Source organism: Suricata suricatta, chromosome 7 (assembly GCF_006229205.1).
Source record: "Suricata suricatta isolate VVHF042 chromosome 7, meerkat_22Aug2017_6uvM2_HiC, whole genome shotgun sequence".
Classification (NCBI taxonomy): domain Eukaryota; kingdom Metazoa; phylum Chordata; class Mammalia; order Carnivora; family Herpestidae; genus Suricata; species Suricata suricatta.
The window spans coordinates 34728424-34750743 of NC_043706.1; the positions used below are offsets into that span (position 1 = coordinate 34728424).

General features: G+C 44.9%; 2 protein-coding genes across 4 annotated transcripts in view; both read left to right on the top strand.

The window, feature by feature from the left end:
- The window catches only part of TBC1D22B (TBC1 domain family member 22B), a 75176-nt gene extending 68111 nt beyond the window's left edge, over nt 1-7065 (top strand). For both annotated transcript variants that reach the window (XM_029944246.1, XM_029944247.1), the window contains exon 13: nt 5389-7065. In XM_029944246.1, coding sequence (XP_029800106.1) covers nt 5389-5517 — 129 coding nt within the window. In that variant the 3' untranslated portion in view covers nt 5518-7065. The remainder of the gene's footprint in view (nt 1-5388) is intronic.
- A 14270-nt stretch (nt 7066-21335) lies between these two features.
- RNF8 (ring finger protein 8) overlaps nt 21336-22320 on the top strand; it is a 34440-nt gene continuing 33455 nt past the window's right edge. For both annotated transcript variants that reach the window (XM_029944873.1, XM_029944874.1), the window contains exon 1: nt 21336-21550. In XM_029944873.1, the coding sequence (XP_029800733.1) occupies nt 21440-21550 (111 nt within the window). In that variant the 5' untranslated portion in view covers nt 21336-21439. The remainder of the gene's footprint in view (nt 21551-22320) is intronic.

Below are 22320 nucleotides of genomic sequence, written 5' to 3' on the forward strand. Positions count from 1 at the left end.
GCCTGGCTGCGATGACGGGACGAACACGTGAGACCTCAAGGGTTTTGTTGAGGCTCCACGTTCCCACGTTTCTTACTTATGTTCCGGATAAAGCTAAGCTAGTACCATTCCTTCCGCTCGCCTTCCATGGAAGGCAGGGGCTGGTTCTGAGTCCATGAAATGTGACCTCAGGAAATCAGATAACCGTTTGACCTCTCCCAGCAAGCTAACTGAAAATGGGACTGAAATTCTATAATGACAAAAGAAATTTAAACAGGAAAAAAAAGAAAAAGAAAATGAAAGAAAGAAGAAAGAAAAGCAAGAAAAAAGTTTTCCAATGAATAAATTAAGTTAAAATGTCCTGTTAGTATTAATATGGATCCTTGGTATCAAGCTTACCTATGAAGGGGAGTGTAATAAGCATTCTTGTCAGCTGTGGTGTGAATCAGGAGAAGGGCAGGCTACAAGGGCAAGCACTTTAACTTAGGGTCTACATTTAGAAGTCAGGGGATCCTGGGGTCCCTGGGAGGCTCAGTCAGTTAAGCATCCGACTCTTGATCTCAGCTCAGGTCATGATCTCACAGTTCGCGAGTTCGAGCCCCTTGTCTTGCTCTGTGCTGATGCCGTGGAGCCTCCTTGGGATTCTGTCTCTCCTTTCCCTCACCTACTTATGCTCATCTCTCAAAATAAATAAATAAAACTTAAATAAATATATATATAAACATGTAAGTAATATATAAATATACACATATGTGAAATTTAAAAAAAAAAAAAGTTAGGGGATCCCTAGACACAAATGGAAAGACAATTTTAAGTTTTTTTTTCAGTAACCCCAAATTCAAATTAGCATTTCCTACAATAATGAATGAATGTAGCCAGGAAAGCACAGCAATATTAGCAGTACCTTCCTTTGTCACCAATTGCAGGTCTTTTCATATCATATTAAGTTGTTACAGATATCTCAAAACATTGCTTATGTTTGTTACTATTTGAAATAGTAGTAGTTAATGTAATCTGCCAATAGATCTTGTTACAGAACATGTTTTTAAAGTACACATACAGCAGTATCATATATTTAAAAATATTTTGATAACTTTCAATTTAACTGGGCTCCTTTGTGATCTATGTATTTAATTTTATGTATGTAAAACCATCATTCTAAGAAGGAATCCATAGCCTTCTCCAGATAGCCAGAGTCTGAGGTATAGAAAAGGTGAGGACCTCTGTAGTAGAGAATCTGCCAGAATTAGAGTAAAAGTTGACTCCCCAAGAAGGATGCTGGCAAAAAGATGCGATACCTTTTCCAGTTTGAGTGGGGGTGGGGCCCTTGGGGGAAGGGATAAAAAGCAGAAGAGAGGAGTCAGAGGGGCCAGAAGTCAGGAGGTCATGGGGAGGGTATTTTTTTCAAGGGCAACATTTTTTTAAAGTTGATATTAAAAAGGTGCGGCAGGGGGCACCTGGGTGGCTCAGTCGATTAAGCGTCTGACTCCAGCTCAGGTCATGATCTTGTGGTTTGTGAGTTTGAGCCCCATGTCAGACTCTGTGCTGACAGCTTGGAGCCTGGAGCCTGCTTCGGATTCTGTGTCTCCCTCTCTGTCTCTGTCCCTCCTCTGTTTGTGCTCTCTTCCTCACGCTCAAAAATAAACAAACAAAAAAAACAACAAGGTAGACCTAGAAGAGAGGCCAAGACATCCCGGGGAGGATTGGTAACCACGAGAAAAGCATGCTCCAGAGACGGTTGGATCTGCTAACAGGGTTTTAAATGGCAACATTAGCCTCTGGGTTGGTTGAGTGCATGTCATTAACTGGTTGAGTGACCTGTCTGGTTCAATGCATTTCGCTGACAAGGATGGGATGGCAAAGGGTGGTTCACCTACAGGCTTTGGGGAAGGAAGAAGGAGGATGCCAGCCCCAGGATGGGGGTGAGGGAGGAGGACGAGCACATGTAGAGAAGCCTCAGCCTGGTTCCTTTCTCTTCGGGTTCTTCCCGTGGGTTCAACACCATGTCGGCTTAAGGCTTTGAGCTCTTCTCAGGCTTGGAGATCTCAGGGAAAAGCGAACTTTGTTTAATAAGAGTACTCAGTGTTGGTGGAGATCCGCAGAAATGAGCATTTTTCTGGAATGCATTCTCTGAATGAGCGTTAAGTACCTTTTAAATGTTCATGTTCCTTGACAGTAATTTCACTCCTAGGAAGTCAGCCCGTGGAAATAATCTAAAATATGGCTCCATGCACAAGGCTATTCATTGTAATTTCATTATAATGAAAAACCAGAAATAATTAAGTACTCAGAACAGGAAGATGCAGAGTAAATTTGGTACATCTGCATTGTGAGAAATTCTTTGGCCATGAAAATATTTACAAGGAGTTTTTAATATCAGAGGAAATGCTTATGACAAATGCTAAATAGATTCAAAATTATGTAGAGAAAATGTTTCAACTATGGAAAGTGTGCAGAAAAAGGAGTGGAAGGAAATAAGCCAGTGTGATTAAAAGTGGCTGCCTTTTGGGGCTGTTGGCTGGCTCAGCCAGTGGACTACATGACTCTTGATACTAGGGTCATGAGTTCAAGCCCCACATTGGGTGTAGAGTTTATTTAAAATTTGTTTTTTAAGTTTATTTATTTCAAGAGAGACAGCACAAGCAGAGGAGGGGCAAAGAGAGAGAAGGAGAGAGAGAGAATCCCAAGCAGGCTCTGCACTGTCAGTGCAGAGCCTGATGCGGGACTCAAACTTACAAACTGTGAAATCACAACCTGAACCAAAACCAAGAGTCAGATGCTTAACTGAGCCACCCAGACACCCCAATAAATAAGTATTTTACCAAAAAAAAGTGGCTTCCTCTTGGTTATGAAGTTATGGGTAATCTATTTTCTGCTTTTTTACTTTTTACAAAACAAAATTACCACAGGAATATGTATTACTAAAGAGAAAAAGTTCTATGACACAAGTAATGCATAAACACTTATGGTAAAAATTGAAAACACAGGGCCCAAAAGATAACAGAAGCACAACGGGAAAAAAGTGGAAAATCTCTCTCATGCCTGAAGGTAACCACTGTTAACAGCTTACCTTCTAAATTTCTTATATACATATGTGCATATACAAACAGATTGTGTTTTCTCATTTGCCTTAGTGGGATCATTCTGTACGTACTTTTCTACAGCTTATACTCCTAAAATTGTCGTTTTCTTTCCCCCTCGGTGCATGTAGTCCTCCTTCATTTGTCCTGTGTGCTGCTGGGTAGTTCACGATGTGGATGACCACGGTTTGTCCAACAGTCCCCCCTGTCCGAAACAGCGGTGCATGTCGGGAAGGCGCTTCTGCAGAACTGTGAATATTTCCCAGGACAGGATACAGGGATGGGGTTGCTAGAGCAAAGACCACGTGCATTTCTGAGTTTGATGGCTACAGCCTGTCTTTGTTAAGGTGGTGTAACCTTGTCCCCTGTAAACAAGACCTTAGAATAGCGGTGGCTTAAAATCAAACTGTTCTTTACTTCTCTGCCGTTCACCGGCTTCCAGGGTAAGCGGTCCAGAGCCGACACCGGGCTGAGGGGTGGCAGGGACTCAGCCGTCTCCAATGCATGGCTGCAGTCTTACGGTGTGAGATGACTGCTTCCACTCCTCCATTCACATTCTGGCAAGTGGGGAGGAAGAGATTTAGGGCAGAACCCAGAACCTACACCGTCCCAGAATGGGGATCTTCGGCAGTGAGGTGCCACGGGCAGCTCTGTGCACAGCCAAGTCTCTGTTTCTGAAGGAAGAAATTCTGGAAGTACTCACCGCATGTGTGTGGGCCACAGGCACTCTGAGCATCACCTGTTCTTGCTACTCACCTGTGTCTCCATTTGGTGGTTTTCTTTCTCACTGATCTGTAGGCACCCTTTTTGATTATATATATTAACCTTTTGTCTTGTATAGGTGTTACACATACTTTCTTATAGTCAGTTTCTTATATTTTAACTTGGGTTTCGACACCTTTTGACATTTTGAAGTTGTATGTAATCAAGTCTACCGGTCTCCTTGTATCTCTGGGTTTTGTCTTGCTATTATCACTTTTATAATCAGAAAAATAAGATCACCCAGTTCATGGGGCGCCTAGGTAGCTCAGTCAATTAAGTGTCCAACTCATGATTTCAGCTTAGGTCATGATCTCACAGTTTGTGAGATTGAGCCCCGTATCTGGCTCTGTGCTGACAGCATGGAGTCTGCTTGGGATACTGTTTCCCTATCTCTCTTTGCCCCTCTTGCTGTCTGTCTGTCTGTCTGTCTCTCTATCTCAAAATAAATAAATAAAATTTAAAAAAAGAAGAATACCCAGTTCAGAAAGAGAAATGGGTGCTTGGCTAGTTTGGTTGGAAGAACATATAACTCTTGATCTCGAGGTTGTGGGTTGGAGCCCCACATTGGGTGTAGAGATTACTTGAAAATAAATAAACTTTAAAAAAAGAGAAAAACAAAGAACATGAGACAGCAGCGACAGCGTGGGTAAATAAATTACAGAGACAACCTCACATTCGCTTTTATTCCGATCTCCTCTTTAACAGGATGGAGCTGTTTGAGGGACCTGGGCTTTGAGAACTGAATAGGATTGAGACAGGCAGAGGGGAAAAGGGAAGGTGTTCCAAGGGAAAGGAACAACATGAATTAAGCCACAGAAGCACAGATAAATCTGGCTGAAATGGACCTCGCTGGAGGAGGCGTGTATATTGGTAGAGGAGGTAATGAGCTGGACAGGTAGGTGAGGACAGGACGGCCTTGGAGAACAAGGAAGAAGCTAAATATAATGCTTACAAGTGAGCACTGGGTTAGGAGAATCATGTCAAATGCAAAAGGATATGCATTTATGAATATGAATAAAGGGTTTTTTTTTTAAGGAAGCAAATTAAGTATCTAACAAAAGATAAATGGTTGAGTACATTAGGGTATAACCACATGATGGAATACTAACGCTGAGAATAGTCATTTTTGAAGGCGACATGGAAAGCCACTAAAATTCTAGTAAAAGAAGACGATTAAAAAGCAAAATCATAATTATGATTACAGCTATTTAAAGAAATATGCTTGTGAGAAAAAGACTGAAAAGGAGTACTTAGAAATGAAGAGAGGTATGCTTGGATGATGAGGGAGGTTATTTTTCTCCTTTAAATATCCTTATCTATTGGTGTCATTCCCTGTTTATGATATTGTTACGAGAAGCAGGTGTTAGTGGATATGGGCGAATCAGCAGAGGCTTTTCAAGGCTTCCTGGAGGTGACCCGGGGGCTGGGGGAACCTGTGCTGCCCTGGAGGAGGGAGCTGCCACCCAGTGGGATGTGTGTGATCCAGGACGGAGGGACCCCATCCCCGGGCCTGCTGGTCCCCTGGTCTGCAGTCCGGGGTGACCAAACCTTCTTTCTTGCATTCCAGGGTCTCCTGATGCTGCTACAAAACCTACCTACGATACACTGGGGCAACGAAGAGATCGGGCTGCTGCTGGCTGAGGCGTACAGACTGAAGTACATGTTTGCCGATGCCCCCAATCACTACCGCCGATAGGTGCTGTCTCCCCAGGGGGACCCAGACTGTCCCCATCTCTGATGGCAATCTGATCACTGTGGCCACTGTGCGAGCCGTGGACTCCGGCCAGGAGCCACTCCTGCTGTAAAAAGCTCACATCCGCCGCCCAGGTCTTAACTTTCTGGCGTGCCTGTCCACCACGCCATGTCTCTGGATGTGTTTCTTGGACCACTTTCAGTATTCCATGACACGTGGATGGGCCCAGCTCTGGGAGAGGACAGGAAAGGAGGTACAGGGTTGTCTGCCCCTTTGAAAGAAACTGGACAAAAGAAGGGGAAGGCTCAGGGTCTCAACTCACATTGTCCCTACGTGGACTGTCTCTTGCCTCCCGACCCCGACTGATGCCATTGCTTTTTGTGACATAGTTTGATTTGATCACAGGTCAAAAAACGCCTTATGTTTTCAAAAGATTCCTGACCCCTCTCCCCCCCCCCCCCCCCCCCCCCCCCCCCCCCCCCCCCCCCCCCCCCCCCCCCCCCAGTTCCTAGCCCTTCCCCTTCTGCCCTCTGAGCCAGTGAGGGGCAGCTTGAGACTTGCTCTCAGATGGAGGAGGCACTGATGCTTGTGACTGGGAAGAGGCCTACACCCAAGGGCTAGGAATTTTATTTTTCCTTTTCTCACCAGATGTCTGTATGTGTGCCTCCGTTCATGTGTGTACGTGGGTACACACAGCCATCAGCATTTAGTTACATGTCCAAGTTCATGTGTCCACACCAGCCCCTCCACGACCAGCTGGGATGGGCCCCCGGTGACCAAGTATACAAGCATCCCGTGAGAAGGATCAGGGCAGGGGGAGGGAGAAGGGGCTTTTTACCTCTCCAAACCCCTTTTCCATGATGACCCACTCCAAGATATTATGTGTAAATTGTGTTATTATGTATATGGGTAAAGATGTACAAATATATGTCTTCTTTGTAGCAGATATGGTTTTATATTTATAATGTGCATCAACATGTGACAGCAATCAAGGTCACTGGCACAGATGACGTCGCCAGGCAGGTGGGTGCAGCACCTCCAGGTTGGTTTCGGGGCGCCTCCTGGGAGCAAGCAGATGGGAGGCCACCAGAGCAGGCGGGGCCAGGCAGGAGGAGCTGCTCTGACAACCAGGGGGCAGTCGTCCAAGTGTCAGTGGCTCAGAGTTTTTCTGTCTCCCCTTCTTGCCCCGCCCTGGGTCTTAGTGGAGTGTCAGCCCTGCTCCTTCCCGCTGTTGGGCAGATAGAGCCCCCACCCCGCCCTCACCCCTAGCCACCTCCCAGAGAGCATGTTTTCAGCCCTTCCCTTTCCCCAGGATGCTGGGGGAGAGCTTTTGTTGTTCCGTTTGAAGTCAGCATTGTGTTCAAAACAAGCTGTGACTGACTCATCAGTGCCAAGGAGAGGGGTTTTCTGTGTCCCCCTGGGGTCTGGGGCTCTTCTCCGAGAGAAGTGTCCAGCACTGCCCCACTGTCACCATCCTAGCCCACACCGCTCATGAGATGCGTGAGGCATGTTTGATTTCTGGAGGTCTGTAGTGGAGAGGTGGGGGGAGATGGGGAGGGGATGGGGCTGGGGAGGGGGGCGGGGATGGTGGCAAGCGGCCTTCATTCTCCTGGGAAGCCGGTCAGTGTCCCCAGTGGGTGACACCCTCGAGTCCCTGCCAGTGACGCTCCACTGCGCTGGCATGTTCCATTTCTTATCCGGAGCTGCTTCTCAGGCCTTCTACCCTTCCCCCGCCTCCCTTCAGTGTGCCTCAGTCATCTCCTTCACAGAGCAAGAGGGCTGTGACCCTTCCTACACCGGACTAATTAAAGAGAGACACTTGTGTTCCCAAGTGGTGGTTTTATTTTTTTAGTTTTTATGTTTGTATGGAAAATTGTGGATAAAGTGAAAGAATTGTAAATAAATAGTGTATTTCCTCCTCCACTGCTGACTTTTCTCCTGTGGATTTGTGTAACCTAGAACCTAAGGAGTGCCCTTTTCTCAGGTTTTTCTTGCTAGTACCAGTAAGGCTGGGGGACACATTTTCCACAGGGCAAGCAGGGGATCAACCGAAAGTCAGAAGGCAGCCGCAGAGGATGGCGCATTGACTCTGCGATGGATACTGTGGAAAATGCAAAACTGAGTAACATGGTCCCTAACCACTGACATTTATAGAGCGCCTCGCCATCTGCCAAGCACTATGATAAACACACGGATGGTTTCTTCACCCAGAACTTCTCCCCGGATTCATTTGAGAGTGTTGCTTGGTTTCAGTAATTAGGAGCTATCTTCAGATTAGATTCAGTAACATGCTGCAGAAACCGGAAAATAATGGCGGCTTACACAACAAGGGTATATACTTCTGCCTCACACGAGAGTCTAAAAGTAGACCACCCAGGGCTAGGATGATGGTTCGGTTTCAGAGAGTCTTTAGGAACCTGGACTCCTCGTCTCAGTCTTCACGGGGAAGATGGCGGCCGCCACTCCAGCCACTGCATCCACTTCCCAAGGGACAGGATGGAGGGACAGAGAAAAAGGAATGAAAACAATGTCTGCAGTATTTTAAGGAACATCCTAGAAAGTTGCCCCATACCTCCTTTTGCAACTCACGGACCGGAACGTAGTGCCCACAGTAGGCCACACCTAGTTGCAAGGGAGCCGGGAGGAATGGTCTGTTCCAGGCGGCCACGTGCCTGGCTCAGAATCGACACCTTCTGCCCTTAATAGGTGCACATGTCTTAAAGAGCATCAGAGGAGCCACTTGCCGTTTATGTGCCTCCTTCATTCCTACACTTGAGCTTAGCCAGAGGGCCGAGAAGCGATCCCCCCTTCATTCCTTGGGCTTCAACTAACCCCCTGAAACTATGATTTCGCTTCTGCCCGGAAAACGTTCTTGAGACAGTCTCTTAGTGTGCCTTCATCGGAGAATGGTCTTTATTTTGCCTTCAGTTCTGAACATATTTTCTCCAGATATAGTTACTCTGGCGCTTTAAAGATGATGTTCTGCTGTCTCTTCCACAGTTTCTAATGAACAATCCAGTCACTGAGATCGCTGGTCTCTATTTAATTCCATTATTTTCTCAGACTGTGTTTTTAAAAATTGTGGCAATATGTACAGAACATAGCTTGCCATTAAGTGTGCAGTTCAGTAGGGGTAAGTCCATTTGCATTGTTCTGCGACCATCACCCCCATCCCTCTCCATGAATCATTTCATCTTGCAAAACTGGAACTCTGTATCCATTAAACAACAGCTCCCCATTTCCTTCTTACAGCCGCTGGCGACCACCAATCCGCTTTCTGTCTCACTGAAGAGAGACAGACTAGGTAACGTAACAGGAACAATACAATATTTGGGGTTTCTTGTTGACTTAGTTCGCTTCACAGAATGTCCTCAAGGTTCATCTATGTTGTAGTGTGTATCAGACTATCCTTCCTTTTTTAAGGCTGAATTAATAGTCCACACATACGCACACGCGCACACACACCATATTTTGTTTCCATCTGTCAATGCTCTTACATTTTTTGGCTTTTGAGAATAAGGCTGCTGTGAACACAGGTATGTAAAAAAGACTTAAAGGCCTTGCCTTCAGCTCTTTGGGGTGTAAGCCCATAAGCAGAACTGCTGGACCATGTGGTAATTCTATTTTTGATATTCTGAGGAACCACCATGTTTTTCTCAGACGGCTTCTAAGATTTTTTTTTCCCTTTGGGTTTCAGAAGTTTGATAGTGTATCTGAATGTGGATTGTTTGGGGTTATTTTTATTTTTGGAGTTTTGGGTGTTTTTTCTGGTTTTTGTTTATTTGTTGGTTTTGCTTTGTTTTGTTTTGCTGCATTTATCCTGTTTGGGATTTGAGTTCCTTGAATCTATAATTCTATGTCTTTCACCAAATTTGAGAAGCCCTCAGCTATTATTCTTCAAATATATATGTATTTTTCTGCACCGATCTCACTCCCTTGGGAGTCCAGTGATATGAATGTTGGACCCATACTTCCTCAGATTCTGTTTTATTTTTTCACTTTTTCTCCGTTTCATTCTTCAGATTAAGAACTTTCTTTTTGTCTATCTTTAAGTCCCTTGATTCCTTTGCTGTCATCTTCATTCTACTATTAAGCCATAGAGTGAATTTTTCAAATGTATATTCATTTTTGAAAGAGAGCATGAGTGGGGGAGGGGCAAGGGGACAGAGAATCTAAAGTGGCCTCTGCACTGACAGCTGTGAGCCTGATGCAAAGCTTGAACCCACAAACTGGAAGATCATGACCTGAGCTGAAGTCAGATGCTCAACCAACTGAGCCACCTAGGCATCACGAGCCCATACAGTGAATTTTTTTAAGCTTATTTATTTATTTTCAGAGAGAGAGAGAGAGAGAGAGAGAGAAAGAGAGGGAGGGGCAGAGATAATCTCAAGCAGGCACGATCAGCACAGATCCCAATGCGGGACTTGAACTCACAACTGTGAGATCATGACCTGAACCAAAATCAGGAGTGAGGCACTCAACGGACTGAGCCACCCAGGTGCCCCATGAGTTTTTATTTCAGATATTATGGGTTTGGGTTATAATATTTCCATTTTTTTGATAGTTTGTTTCTTTCCTGAGAACTTCGATTTTTCCCTTTGTTTCAAGTGTGTTTACTTTTACCTCCTGGAGCACAGTTTAATACTGTTTCACATTTTTGTTTGGCATTTCCAACATCTGTGTCATCTTGGGGTGGACATCTTTCAATTGTCTTTCCTCATAAAAATTGATCACCTTTTTCTAGATCTTGGAATGTTGAGTAATTTTGGACTGTATCCTGGACATTTTGATATTATATGTAAGAGTTTTGGTCTTACTAAAATCTCGTAGAGAAAGGGTCAGCAAACTATGGCCTGTGAGCCAAATCCAACCCTCTTCCTCTTTTTTATAAATAAAGTTTTACTGAAACACAGCAATACTTATTCATTACATCTTGTCTTTGGCTGCTTTGACACTGCAATAGCAGAGTTGAGAGTCGTTGTGATAAACTGTATGGCCCACAAAGCTTAAAAGTATTTACTATCTGGCCTTTTATGGAAAAAATTTGCTGATCTCTGCTCTAGAAAGCACTGACTTCGTTTTTAAGTAGGCAACCCAGTTAGGTTTAAACTGCAAGTTTTCTCTCATCTTCTGAGGGCCATTGTTCTAGTGTCATTTCAGTTTTTCAGAGGCTTTGCTATGCTGCTTTGGGTTTGTTTTGACCATGCCGAACTTGTACACAGAATTGGGATCCCCTCTCTAGCTGGCTTCTTTCTGGGATTCCCCCTTGTACTCTCTGGCTTACCAGTGCTCTGTTTCCTAGTCAGTTAGCCAGAATGACAGTGTTCTCTTGAATTTTCTGCTGCCCCCACTAGTGCCACACTGCTGCACAATTGAGTTCTGCCCTTGGCACAGGTCCAGAAGAGAGAAAAAAAATAATTATAATTCCCCCCCCCCACACTCTCTGGCTCACAGGGACCCTTTAACCAAGTTCTTTCGTCAGAGAGATGTGATTTGTGACATAATAAGAAATATATATTTGATCTCTGCCCCTGAGCTCCTAAAACCCTTGGAATTGCCCGAGTGATAGGAGCATCTTTTGTTCACGTTGTATTTTGAGGTGACTCATGGTGAACTCCCGGTTAGCTTCACAATGGGGGGCTGGTCAGCAGAAAGACCAAGCCATGACTGTGAGCTTGGAACTTTCAGCCCCATCCTCATCCTTTGGGGAAGGGGAAGGGCCTGGAGATTGAGTTATTGATCAATTATGGCTACATGATGAAACCTCCTTTAAAAACCCTTACCAAAGAGGTGCACAGAGCTGGGCTGGTGAATGCACCCGAGTGCCAGGAGGAGTGACGTATCCCCACTCCACGGGCACCTGTGCTCAGGACCCTTCCAGACCGCCCCTTAATCCTTCTTCATCTGGCTCTTCCTTTGTGATAGACCAGCAAATGTAAGTAAGTGCTCTCTGAGTCCTGTGAGCCATTGTAACCAATCATCGAACCTGAGGAAGGGGTTATGGGAACCCCCTAATTTGTAGCCACTTGGTAAATACACAAGTGACAGCCTGGGGCATATGACTGGCACCTGAAGTGGGGGCGGTATTTTGGGATGGAGCCCTTAGCCTGTGAGGTCTGTGCTGGCTCCAGGTAGCGTCAGAATTGAGTTGTAGGACATCCTATTGGCATTCAGAGAGTTGGAGAATTGGTTGATGTGGCAAACAACAGCAAAAACAACACCACCCCACACATTTGGTGTCAAAAGTGTGTAGAGTAGAAGAAACCGGAGTTGTTTTCTTTGGGGTTCTCTTGTTTTTTTACTGCCAGTGCTACTGGGAAGCCGCTTAATGGGGCCAACTCTCAGGTCAAAACTGTGAGCATAAAGATGGAAAAAAATTGTTTTTAATGTGTATTTTTGAGAGAGAGGGAAACAGCATGGGGTTGGGGGTGGGGGGAGAGGCAGAGAGAGAGGGAGACGCAGAATCCCAGGCAGGCTTCAAGCTCTGAGCTGTCAGCACAGAGCCCAACACGGGCCTGAACTCACAAACCCATGAGATCATGACCTGAGTTGAAATCAGTCGCTAACCTACTGAGCCACCCAGGCTCCCCAAGATGGAAAATTTTTTAGAAACTCACTCCCTACAGGTAGCTTCTTCATGAAAGCTTTGACTCCCTCCATAATTTCCCTGCTTATTTACTTTACAGAATTCTCAGTGCTAGTTTGTCCGTAATTTTTAGTCATAATTAGCAGCAGAAAGAGACCACAGTGTGCTTGGTCCTTCTTGTCTAGCACCAGAAATCCTCCAACCATTTTTGACCATAACCTACAGTAAAAAACACATTTTACATTGAGCCCAGGACACAGACACATACACAAATACGAACAACAAACATTTCACATACAGTACATATTGTTCCTACGAATGGAGGCCTGTGACCTGTTTTATCCCATTTTTTAAAAATGCTAGTGGCACCTGGGTGGCTCAGTCAGTTAAGCATCCAACTCTGGCTCAGGTCGTGATCTCACATTTCTTGAGTTCGAGCCCTGCATCCGGCTCTGTGCTGACAGCTCAGAGCCTGGAGCCTGCTTCAGATTCTGTGTCTCCCTCTCTGTCTGCTCCTCCCCTGCGCATGCTCTGTCTCTCTCTTCCTCTCTCAATGAGTAAACATTGGGGCACCTGAGTGGCTCAGTTGGTTGAGCATCTAACTTCCACTCAGGTCATGATCTCAGGGTTCTTGGGTTCGAGCCCCGCATTGGGCTCTGTGCTAACAGCTAGAGCCTGGAGGCTGTCTTCGGATTCTGTGTCTCCTTCTCTCTCTCTGACCCTCCCCTGCTCGAGCTGCCCCTCTCTCTCTCTCTCTCTCTCTCTCTCTCTCTCAAAAATAAATAAAACATTTAAAATTAAAAAAAAAGAAATGGTTTAAAAAATTTAAAAAGTGAATAAACATTAAAAAAAATTTTTAATGCTAGTCAAGACTCATTACTGAGTGTTAACTTCAGTTTGAAAAACACAGCTCTGAGTGTTATTACTGAAATGGAAGAAAGAAACCTGCTTCTGGCTGAAATAAGCACGTTTCCACAAGTCTTGAATAATAAATGCCACAGCTGATAATGCAGTGAATTTGTTAGGTCGAAAAAATGTGACGAGAATTGCATTATAACCTTGGATTATAGAACTCAAGGTTCTCCGTGTGAGAAGCATTCCCACTCTCTCCCCCCTTTCCCCAACTTTAGACAAAGGTGAGTTGAAGTAGGGATTTTTGGTTTTGGGTTTTTTGGGGTTTTTTTTGTAGTCCAAATATAGCCATCTCAGAATGATAGGATTCTCTTGTAAGTCACCCTAAGCCTATTTTATATTAGGCACCTGATACCATGTATTATTTGCAAAGTAAATAACCTGAAGCCAACTCTGTCAGGAGAAGAAAATGAGGTAGTAATTATTGATACCTAATTCCCACTGCCTTCTTTCCCTCCCTCTTACCTACCTCCTCCTTTCCTCTCTCCCTCTCCCCCTCAGTAAAATCAGAAGGGTAATAAATATTTGAAATGGACACTGATCATTGGCAAGTTAAAGGATACAGATGTTTAAAGACACAGCCAGAGCCCCAACCAGAAAGGAACATGGCGGTTTCTCACAGTACTACTTCTAAGAGCCTCTAAAACATCCACCTGAATTCCTGATTACGGTACCTCCAGAATACAGTAAACTTGAGGAGTCATTATAAGCACTTCCAAGACATAATAAACTTGATTAAAGGTATCAGAAATATCCTACAGACCCTATACTTAAAACTCTATGTTTACATAAAACAGCAGTTAATACACAAGCTATCCAAAGCAGATGGTTCCTTTTTCCTTCCTCACCTACTCCTGGTTTTCCAAAACATTTCCCTTTCAAAAATAAAAGACATAGTTCCCTGATTCCTTCAGCACAGAGTCTTACATTTGGAGATGGGCAGAGAAGAAATAGTAGAATAAATGAGTAAGAGAAAAGGTAGAGTGAATGCAAATGTGGCGCCATTAGCCCCACCTCCCCATCACACACACACACACACACACACACACACACACAGGATGAATCACTCCATCTGGGATTTTACCTTCCCCCAGTCACCCTGAATTCCAACAAGCCTAGAGAGCTTGTTGTGTAGTCACTGCCTGGCCCCAACCCCACACTGACTAAATGCAGCAATCTATTGAAAACTTGACTTGTGATCTCAGGATTAGAGAGACTGAAGGAGAAACACAGGACCTTGCTTGAGATGCTACATCAAGACCCCTTTCTTCTCTGCTCAATCCTTTGAAACATTAATAAAAAAAGTTCCACTTCACCTTTATTGAACCTCACACAGGGGAACCATGCTTTAAATCAATTGGCAGAGCTGTGCCCCCAAAATGGACCATGCTTGCTCACAGAGGGAACTATTGCTTTAGACGTTTAAAAAAAAAAACCATCTTGCTTGGAGATCAGTAAAAGAAGTCTAAAATTGATTGAAGGGACTTCTAACTTTATAATAAAACAATTTAAAGAGGGGGAAACATCTTGTTTCCATGTCTCTTAGGAGAACATAGAGAAAGCACAGGGAGATAGACTTTATACCTATAGGAGGTGGCTTCTGCCAAAGCCACACTCCATTCTTCTACAATAGTAGCTAACAATTATTGGGTACTTACTGGATGCCAAGCAGAAATATCTTACGGGAATTCACCAGATTAATCCTCAAAACAATCCTGTACGTTGACTGTTATCCGATCCTCACCCTTGTCTTATAAATGGAGAAATGGAGGCTTGAAGAAGTCAAGTAATGTGCCCACGTTCTCATATCTAGTAAGTAACTGAGCTAGGATTGGAACTCGGGCAACTTGGCTCCAAACTCCACACACCTCACTGCCATGCCACAGTAGCGTCTAGGTTCCCACTGAATTAAGGGCTGAACTGTCACAAAATTCAGAGTGGACAAAAATGTGATCACTTATACTCAATCCTTCTATTCCGCTTCTACTCCAGGGAGATAAAAAGAAAGGAAATGTGAGAGAGGAAGAGGAAGGGAAAGCTTTATTATGATCATCATTTCATAAACTTGAGTTCTAAAGTCTGCCAGAGACAGCTAGCTACCCATCAAAATTCATGCTCCCCTTTCCGCATTACAGAATAATTTCTGGGAACTGGCTGGTCAACCAGGGATTACATTTCCCAACCTTTCCTGGATCTAGGTAGGGTCATGTGACCAGTTTTCTCCAATAAAATATAAGCAGAGGGAATGTAACTTTGGGGACAAGATAGTTAAGAAGCAGGTGTGTCTTCTTCATTCCATCTTTCCCCTCTTTTGCTTTGTAGAATAGCTTTGGGGGAATAGAGAAGCCACAGGAAGAAAGAGGTCTGAGTTCCTGAATTATTTTTTTAATTAAAAAAATTTTTTTAATGTTTATTTATTCTTGCAAGAGAGAGACAGCATGAGCGGGGCAGGAGCAGAGAGGGAGACACAGAATCTGAAGCAGGCTCCAGGCTTTGAGCTGTCAGCACAGAGCCCGACATGGGGCTCGAACCCATGAACTGCAAGATCATGACCTGACCCGAAGTCAGATGCTCAACTGACTGAGCCATCCAGGCACCCTGAATTATTATTTTTTAAATTTTTTAATGCTTATTTCCTTTTGAGAGAGAGAGAGAGCAAGCAGGAGAGGGGAAGAGAGAGAGAGGGAGATGCAGAATCCGAAACAGACTCCAGGCTCCAAGCAGTCAGCACAGAGCCTTGGGCAGGGCAGGGGACTTGAACTCATGAATCGCAAAATCATGACCTGAGCTGAAGTTGGACGCTTAACTGACTGAGCCACCCAGGAGCTCCACCCTGAATGATTTAATGAAAGACTGTCCACAAACCAGGAATACTGTACCGAACAATTATGTGAGTAAGAAAATAATTTCTATTGTGCTAACCAATGAAACTTGGCATTTGTATTTTACAGTAGCTAGTATTACCCTAATATATAAACAGATAACTAATGACTGGCTAACCGACCCTCCCACCTTTCCTGTTCTAATTTTGTACTGCTGTATAACAAACTACCCCAAAACTAAGTGTTTAACACAACCATTGCCTTATGCTCACAGACTGTGGGTCAGGACTCAGGTAGGGTACAATAGGGGTGACAATTCAGGGATCACTATTCCATGAGGTCTGGGGCCTCAGCTGAAAAGACTCAGACTAGGGTTGACTCACCATTGGGAGCTAGTGTCATTTAGGGGCACCTTGATTCCCATGTGTAACAGTTGATGCTGGTTATCAGCTGGAGACCTCAACTGGAGCTACTGGCCAGACATTACACGTGATTTCTTCATGTGTTTGTTCTTACACTTCCTTTTGGTGACTGGGTTCCAAGAGCATCCACAAAAAGGTCATGTAGAAACTGTATTATCTTTTACAGCGTAACATCACTTTTGCTGATGTCACATGCCCATCTAGATTCCAGGGGAGGAAATATGGATGCCATCTTCCAATGTGAGGAGGGTCAATGTCACATTGTAAGAGTATATGGGATGGGAGATCTTATAATCATCTTGGAAAATAGTCTTCCCCATTTCCTTTCCATATTTCTTTCCTCCCTTTCCCTTCCTTCTTCTTGCCTTGTGCTTCCTCCTCTTCTTTTCCTTTCTTATTTCCCAAGCCTCTTCACTATCAACTCTTTCTAACACTCCTCAGCTCAGTTTGATTCACAAATATTGAGCGTATGTAATGAGACAGGTGTCAGATCCACAGATACAGATGACACCTTATTTCCTTTTCTGCATCCTGCTCTTTCTTTCCTCTCCATTTTTCCGTCTTGAGATGGGCATAATGCAAGGCTTCTCAACCTTACCACTATTGGCATTTTGGACTGGATAATGCTTGTTGTGGGCTGTCCTGTGATTTGTAGGATGTTTCGCGGCATCCCTGGCATCCCTCACTATAAGCCAGGAGCACCCCTGCCCCTGTCATGACAATAAAAAGTGCTCCCAGATATTGCTAAATGTCCTCTGGAGGGCAAAATTGCCCCCAGTTGAGATTCACTGTTATAAGGGAATAAACAGGGGAGGTGGAGTTAATAAAATCCCCAAATCTTAGAAGGCAGAATCTACAAACCATTTTGACCGTGCATTCTTAGTAGCAAAAGAACGTCTGAGCATACAGCCCAATTTATGTATATTTATTTGTAAAAAGTTTATATATATATATGTGTGTATATATATATATATATATATATATATATCCTCTATGTTGTCCTTTTATGGAAGTATAAAATATTCACAAAGGTGGACTGTTTTTAAATAAAATAATGGGATAAAAACCTAATTAGACAACCTACTATATTCTTCCCATAAGCCAGTGGGTCATCTTATGCACTCCCTGGGGGACCGTTCCACCTTAGAGATCACTGCTGGACTGTAATGGGTTCAGCCTTTGGGATAGAGAGGTCCAAGCTCACAGCCATGGCTTCAGTTCCCAGCAGCACCATTTACTAGTTGAGTTACATTTATGCAGTCAATAAAAATTTCAAGAATACAACTGAAAAATAGACATGACTCCCAAGAAGTTCACAGTGAGGAGACCTTGGGGAAACTAGTAGTCTCAGATTTCTCATAGGTAAGTGGGGCTATGTTGTAGGATGGTGGTGAGGATTAAGTAAGATACTTTGTGAAAAGCATCTCATACTCATAAGTAGTACCTATTAATTCATTGTTGGGCTCTTTGTGATAACAAAAGACTAGAAAGAGGCAGACTGTGTATCATTCATTGAAGAAACAATGGTACAGCTGCACAATGGAGTGATACACAGCTAAAAAGAGGAAGGAGGAATATAGATCTACATGCTATGGAGGGATCCCCAGGACATGTTAAATAAAACAAACAAGATACAGGGGCGGGGGAGGGCCAAATAAGGGAAGCACAGGAGACTTTTTAGGGTGATGAAACTATTCTCTATGATACTATAATACATGACACAATGCATGTGCCAAAATTCATGAAACTGTACATTATGAAAGTTAACCTTAATGTATATGAATTTTATTTTTTAAATGTGTTTATCTTTGAAAGAGAGAGAGAGAGCATGCGCAGGGAGGGGCAGAGATAGAGAGGGGGACAGAGGATCCAAAGTGGGCTCTGTACTCACAGCAGTGAGCCTAATGTGGGGCTCAGACCCACAAACCATGAGATCATGACCTGAGCCAAAGTTGGACTCTGAGCCACCCAGGTGGCACCCTCAATGTATATGAATTTAAAAAGATCATTGTGGGAGGTCCGGGGATCCCAGAGAGAATTCAGACTGTGACAAAAGAATCTAACTATGAAACAATCTCTTGAAAGGGGTGGGGAATAGGGTGCTGACCTAAGTAACTCTGGAAATGAGTGATGTCTGTGAGACTAAAAGCCAAAGACTTGCTCATAGGTAGTGTGCTCTGATAAAGTGTTTCCCAGGGGTGTATTGGCTAACAATTCTGAAAACACTATACTGGAATACTGGAACACGTATACTGGAATGGAAATTAAGTAAATGGCTGGCATTTTTGGAGTGGAAGGTTGTTGATCAACAAGAGTGGTGGGATGACTAGAATGATCCAGGGGCCAGGTGGTAATGCAGTGGAGTTGTAAGACATCAGTATGCACACATGTAACTTCCAGATAGGAGTATATGTATTACTATGTACATACATACATACAATATAAATGCATACATATATTATAACATTCATAAATATGTAGATATAGAGGAGTTAGTAGTCATACAAATATTTACTTCCCTGTCAGCTAAGATGACCTAGAAGTAATAACATCCCAATGGCAAGGAGCATACCTAGTGCCCAGACCTTGGTTTACAGCACCATTTCCCAGTAAAAGGAAGCAGAGCTCCTTGGAGAAATGGCTGATTCTAGGTCTAGAGCACCTTGTGCTAGAAAACAAAGATGTGCTCAATAAAACACAATGAAAGTATGTCAAAGGGACAATGTAGCCAAAGTAGGAACAATCTGAGTAATAAAATAAATAAAGTAGTATTGGATTATAACACAAAGCATAAAATAAGTATCCATGAATCCGTGCCAATATGAATATATTATTCAGTAAATAAATGGGGGAGAAGAGGCAAATCTCACATGCAGAAGAATTATAAACATTTATGGAAGTGGAGCATAACTCCCACTCCTTTTTATTTTAGATGTTTATTTCTTACTTAAAAAATTTTAATGTTTATTTTTGAGAGAGACAGAGTACGAGCGGGGGAGGGGCAGAGAGAGAGAGGGGGAGACAGAATATGAGGCAGGCTCCAGGCTCTGAGCTGTCAGCGCAGAGTCTGACTTGACGCTGGAACTCGCAAACTGTGAGATCATAACCTGAGCCGAAGTCGGATGCTTAGCTGACTGAGCCACCCAGGTGCCCCTATATGTTTATTTTTGAGAGAGAGAAAATGAGAGAGAATGAGTGGGAGGGGGGCAGAGAGAGAGGGAGACACAGATTCCGAAGCAGGCTCCAGGCTCTGAGGTGTCAGCACAGAGCCTGATGCAGGACTTGAACCCACAAACTGTTAGATCATGACCTGAGCCGAAGTTGGATGCTTAACTGACTGGGCCACCCACTCCTTAAGTGTAGGCTGTGTGTAGTGACTTCCAGAAAGCACAGTATGGAAAAAGGGGAGGAGAGAAAGTAACTTTGCTGATGAGCAGCCTGACACACATTATCTCAGCCAGATGGTCAAGATTAACAGCTATAGTGATAATTCATGTGGCTGGTATGTACCCTCAGTATGATGTGATAACATTTAACCTCTGTGGCCTCCCTCCCTAAAGCCTATTTCCCCAGTCTAGGCATGAGAAAAACATCAGACAAATCTTAATTTAGGAACATTCTACAAAATACATGGCCAGTGCTCCTCAAAACCTGTCAAGGTCATCAGAAACAAGGTAAGTCTGAGAAACTGTCACAGCCAAGAAGAGTCTAAGGAGACATGTCAACCAAATGTCAGGCTGGCCTCCAGATACACTTGCTGTTCCTGGGACAGAATGCTAAGGTGGAATGGAGGCACCAACAGGCATGAAATCCAGAGCCCAGGGGAGTGTCTGCACTGTGGCTCCTACCAACTTTCTTGACCCTCTGTGACCTCTGTGACCTCACAGGCCACCCAGATAAAACTCCAAGCATGGTTAGAAACTTAGGTCCTAGAAACGGAATTGGCGTTCTACTCTACCATTTAACTTGTTACTTGGAGCAGATAGATTGCTAAGCTCCTCTGTGCCTCTTTTCTCATGAATCTTAAAATAAGAACTATAATTGCAACCACTATCATACTGTTTGTGAGGAGCACATAAGATAAGGTATGTAGGGTGCTTGGCTTAGTACTTGGCACTTAGTTCTCCATAAATGTTAGCCTTTACTGTTGTGCTTTGTAGGATTCATTTAGTATATATACTTTCCCTGAAAGAATTTAAGAGAATGGTTGGCCAGGGATTGGCAAATGGGAGAGACAAAAGGGGGTGCTGAGTTATCACAGAGGTACTCATTACAGGCGAGAGCTACCACACTATACCAGAGAAATCAAAGAATTTGAGGGGTGTGTGATTTTTTTTTAAACATAGCTTTATTGAGGATAATTTACATACCATAAAATTCATCGATTGGAAGCGTACGTCGTGCTTCTGTGACTTTTCACTAGTATACAACTGTGCAATCATCACCACAGTCGTTTCAGAACATTTCTATCCCCCCTCAAATTCTCTCATCTCGGGTAACTGATTTCTGCCTCATAGATTTGTTTACTGAAAGCTTTGAAAAATTCGGTAGTAAAAGGAGGTCATGCAAAACAGATGCTATTTAGGAACAGACTCAACTCAATATTTTCCTCCCCTCCGCTCCCCTTTTTTTCTTTCTTTCTCTCTTCTTTCTAAGCTCTGCAACCAACATGGGGCTTGAATTCACTGCTGAGATCAAGAATCGCATACTACTGAGCCCGCCAGGTGCCCCCAGTCTTAACATTTAAAAATTATCACAAGTTGTTTAAAAGCTGGTTACAGTTTGAGATATCATGAAACTCATCATAAAGCAAAATAAAAATTGTGAAGGAGAGCGGGTACGAGGCTTCAGTCGCGGGGAGCTACTACTGAGGTGGTGGTTCTGGAGCGGGTGTGGCGCCAGAGACGCAGCTCCAGGGCGACCCCGCGTCAACCTGGAGCTAGACGGCCTCACAACCGCGCCCTCCTCGCCACCCTCACGCCGGCGCAGGCGCAGTGACTCGCGCTTGCAGGCTGGGCGGGAGGGGCGCTGAGACCCGCCGGGTGTTCGCATCGATCGCGAGAGCGTAGCGATTACTTCTGTCTGTTGTTTAGTTATGGCGCCGGCGACGGAGCCGAGAGGCGGCGGGAACCCGGGTGGGGGTCTCGCCCTGTGCTGACTGCGACCCCGGGGCCGAGTGGGTTATGGGGGAGCCTGGCTCGTTGGTCACGGGAGACCGCGCCAGTAGCCGGAGTTGGTGCTTGCAGCGAGTGGGGATGAACGCTGAGTGGCTGCTGCTGGAGGACGGAAGCGAGGTGAGAGCAAAGGGTCCTTGGGAGAGCGAAGGGGCTTGAGGAAGCAAGGCCGGGAGGGAGCCGGGACGTCCGGGTGGGGCTGATGAATGGAAAAGAGGAGGTGGGAGCGGCCTAGAGGGAAGGGACGTGAGGAGGGGCGTCCCGAGGGAGAGGAAGGGGTTCTGGGGCGGGGGGTTGGGAGGGCGAGCGGCTTGTGTGGAGCTAGGACGTCGCTGAAGGAAAGATGGCCCCTTCGAAGGAGGCCGGGGCCTGCGGGCTGGGCTGCGGCTGAGGTCGCGGCTGGTGGGGGGGGCTCGGCGTGAGGTGGGCGTGGAAGGCTGTGAGGACCGGGCGGCTGCGTTTGCTGAGGGGACTGGGACCGCCCGGTGAAGGTGGCTCGGAGCGGGGGCGGGGGCGGGGGGCAGCGGGAAAGCATGAACTTTGTCAAGTTTGTATTGAACACGACCGAGTTCTGGGCCGCGCCCCTTAAAATGCTTAAACTTTGACGTAACTTTCCGTCTCTTGAGGTGAATTGACCCTGTGGGAGGGTCTGCAATTATTCTGAGTCCCTGTGCTGGGGGTGGGGGGACGGATTCAGACTTCGAAGGGCTGTCCCCTCCAGAGGCCGCCTGTAATGTTTTCTAGTGCGCTCATTAGTGCAAAAAAAGAAAAATAAAGAGGAGAGATGAGGCACGCTTCCCCGTGGGGGCTGTTGGGTGGTGGCCTAGGGTGGTACAAGAGGGGGCGGGACGAGTTAGGGTTCCGTCGGCTTGGGCATGAGAGCTGGGTCG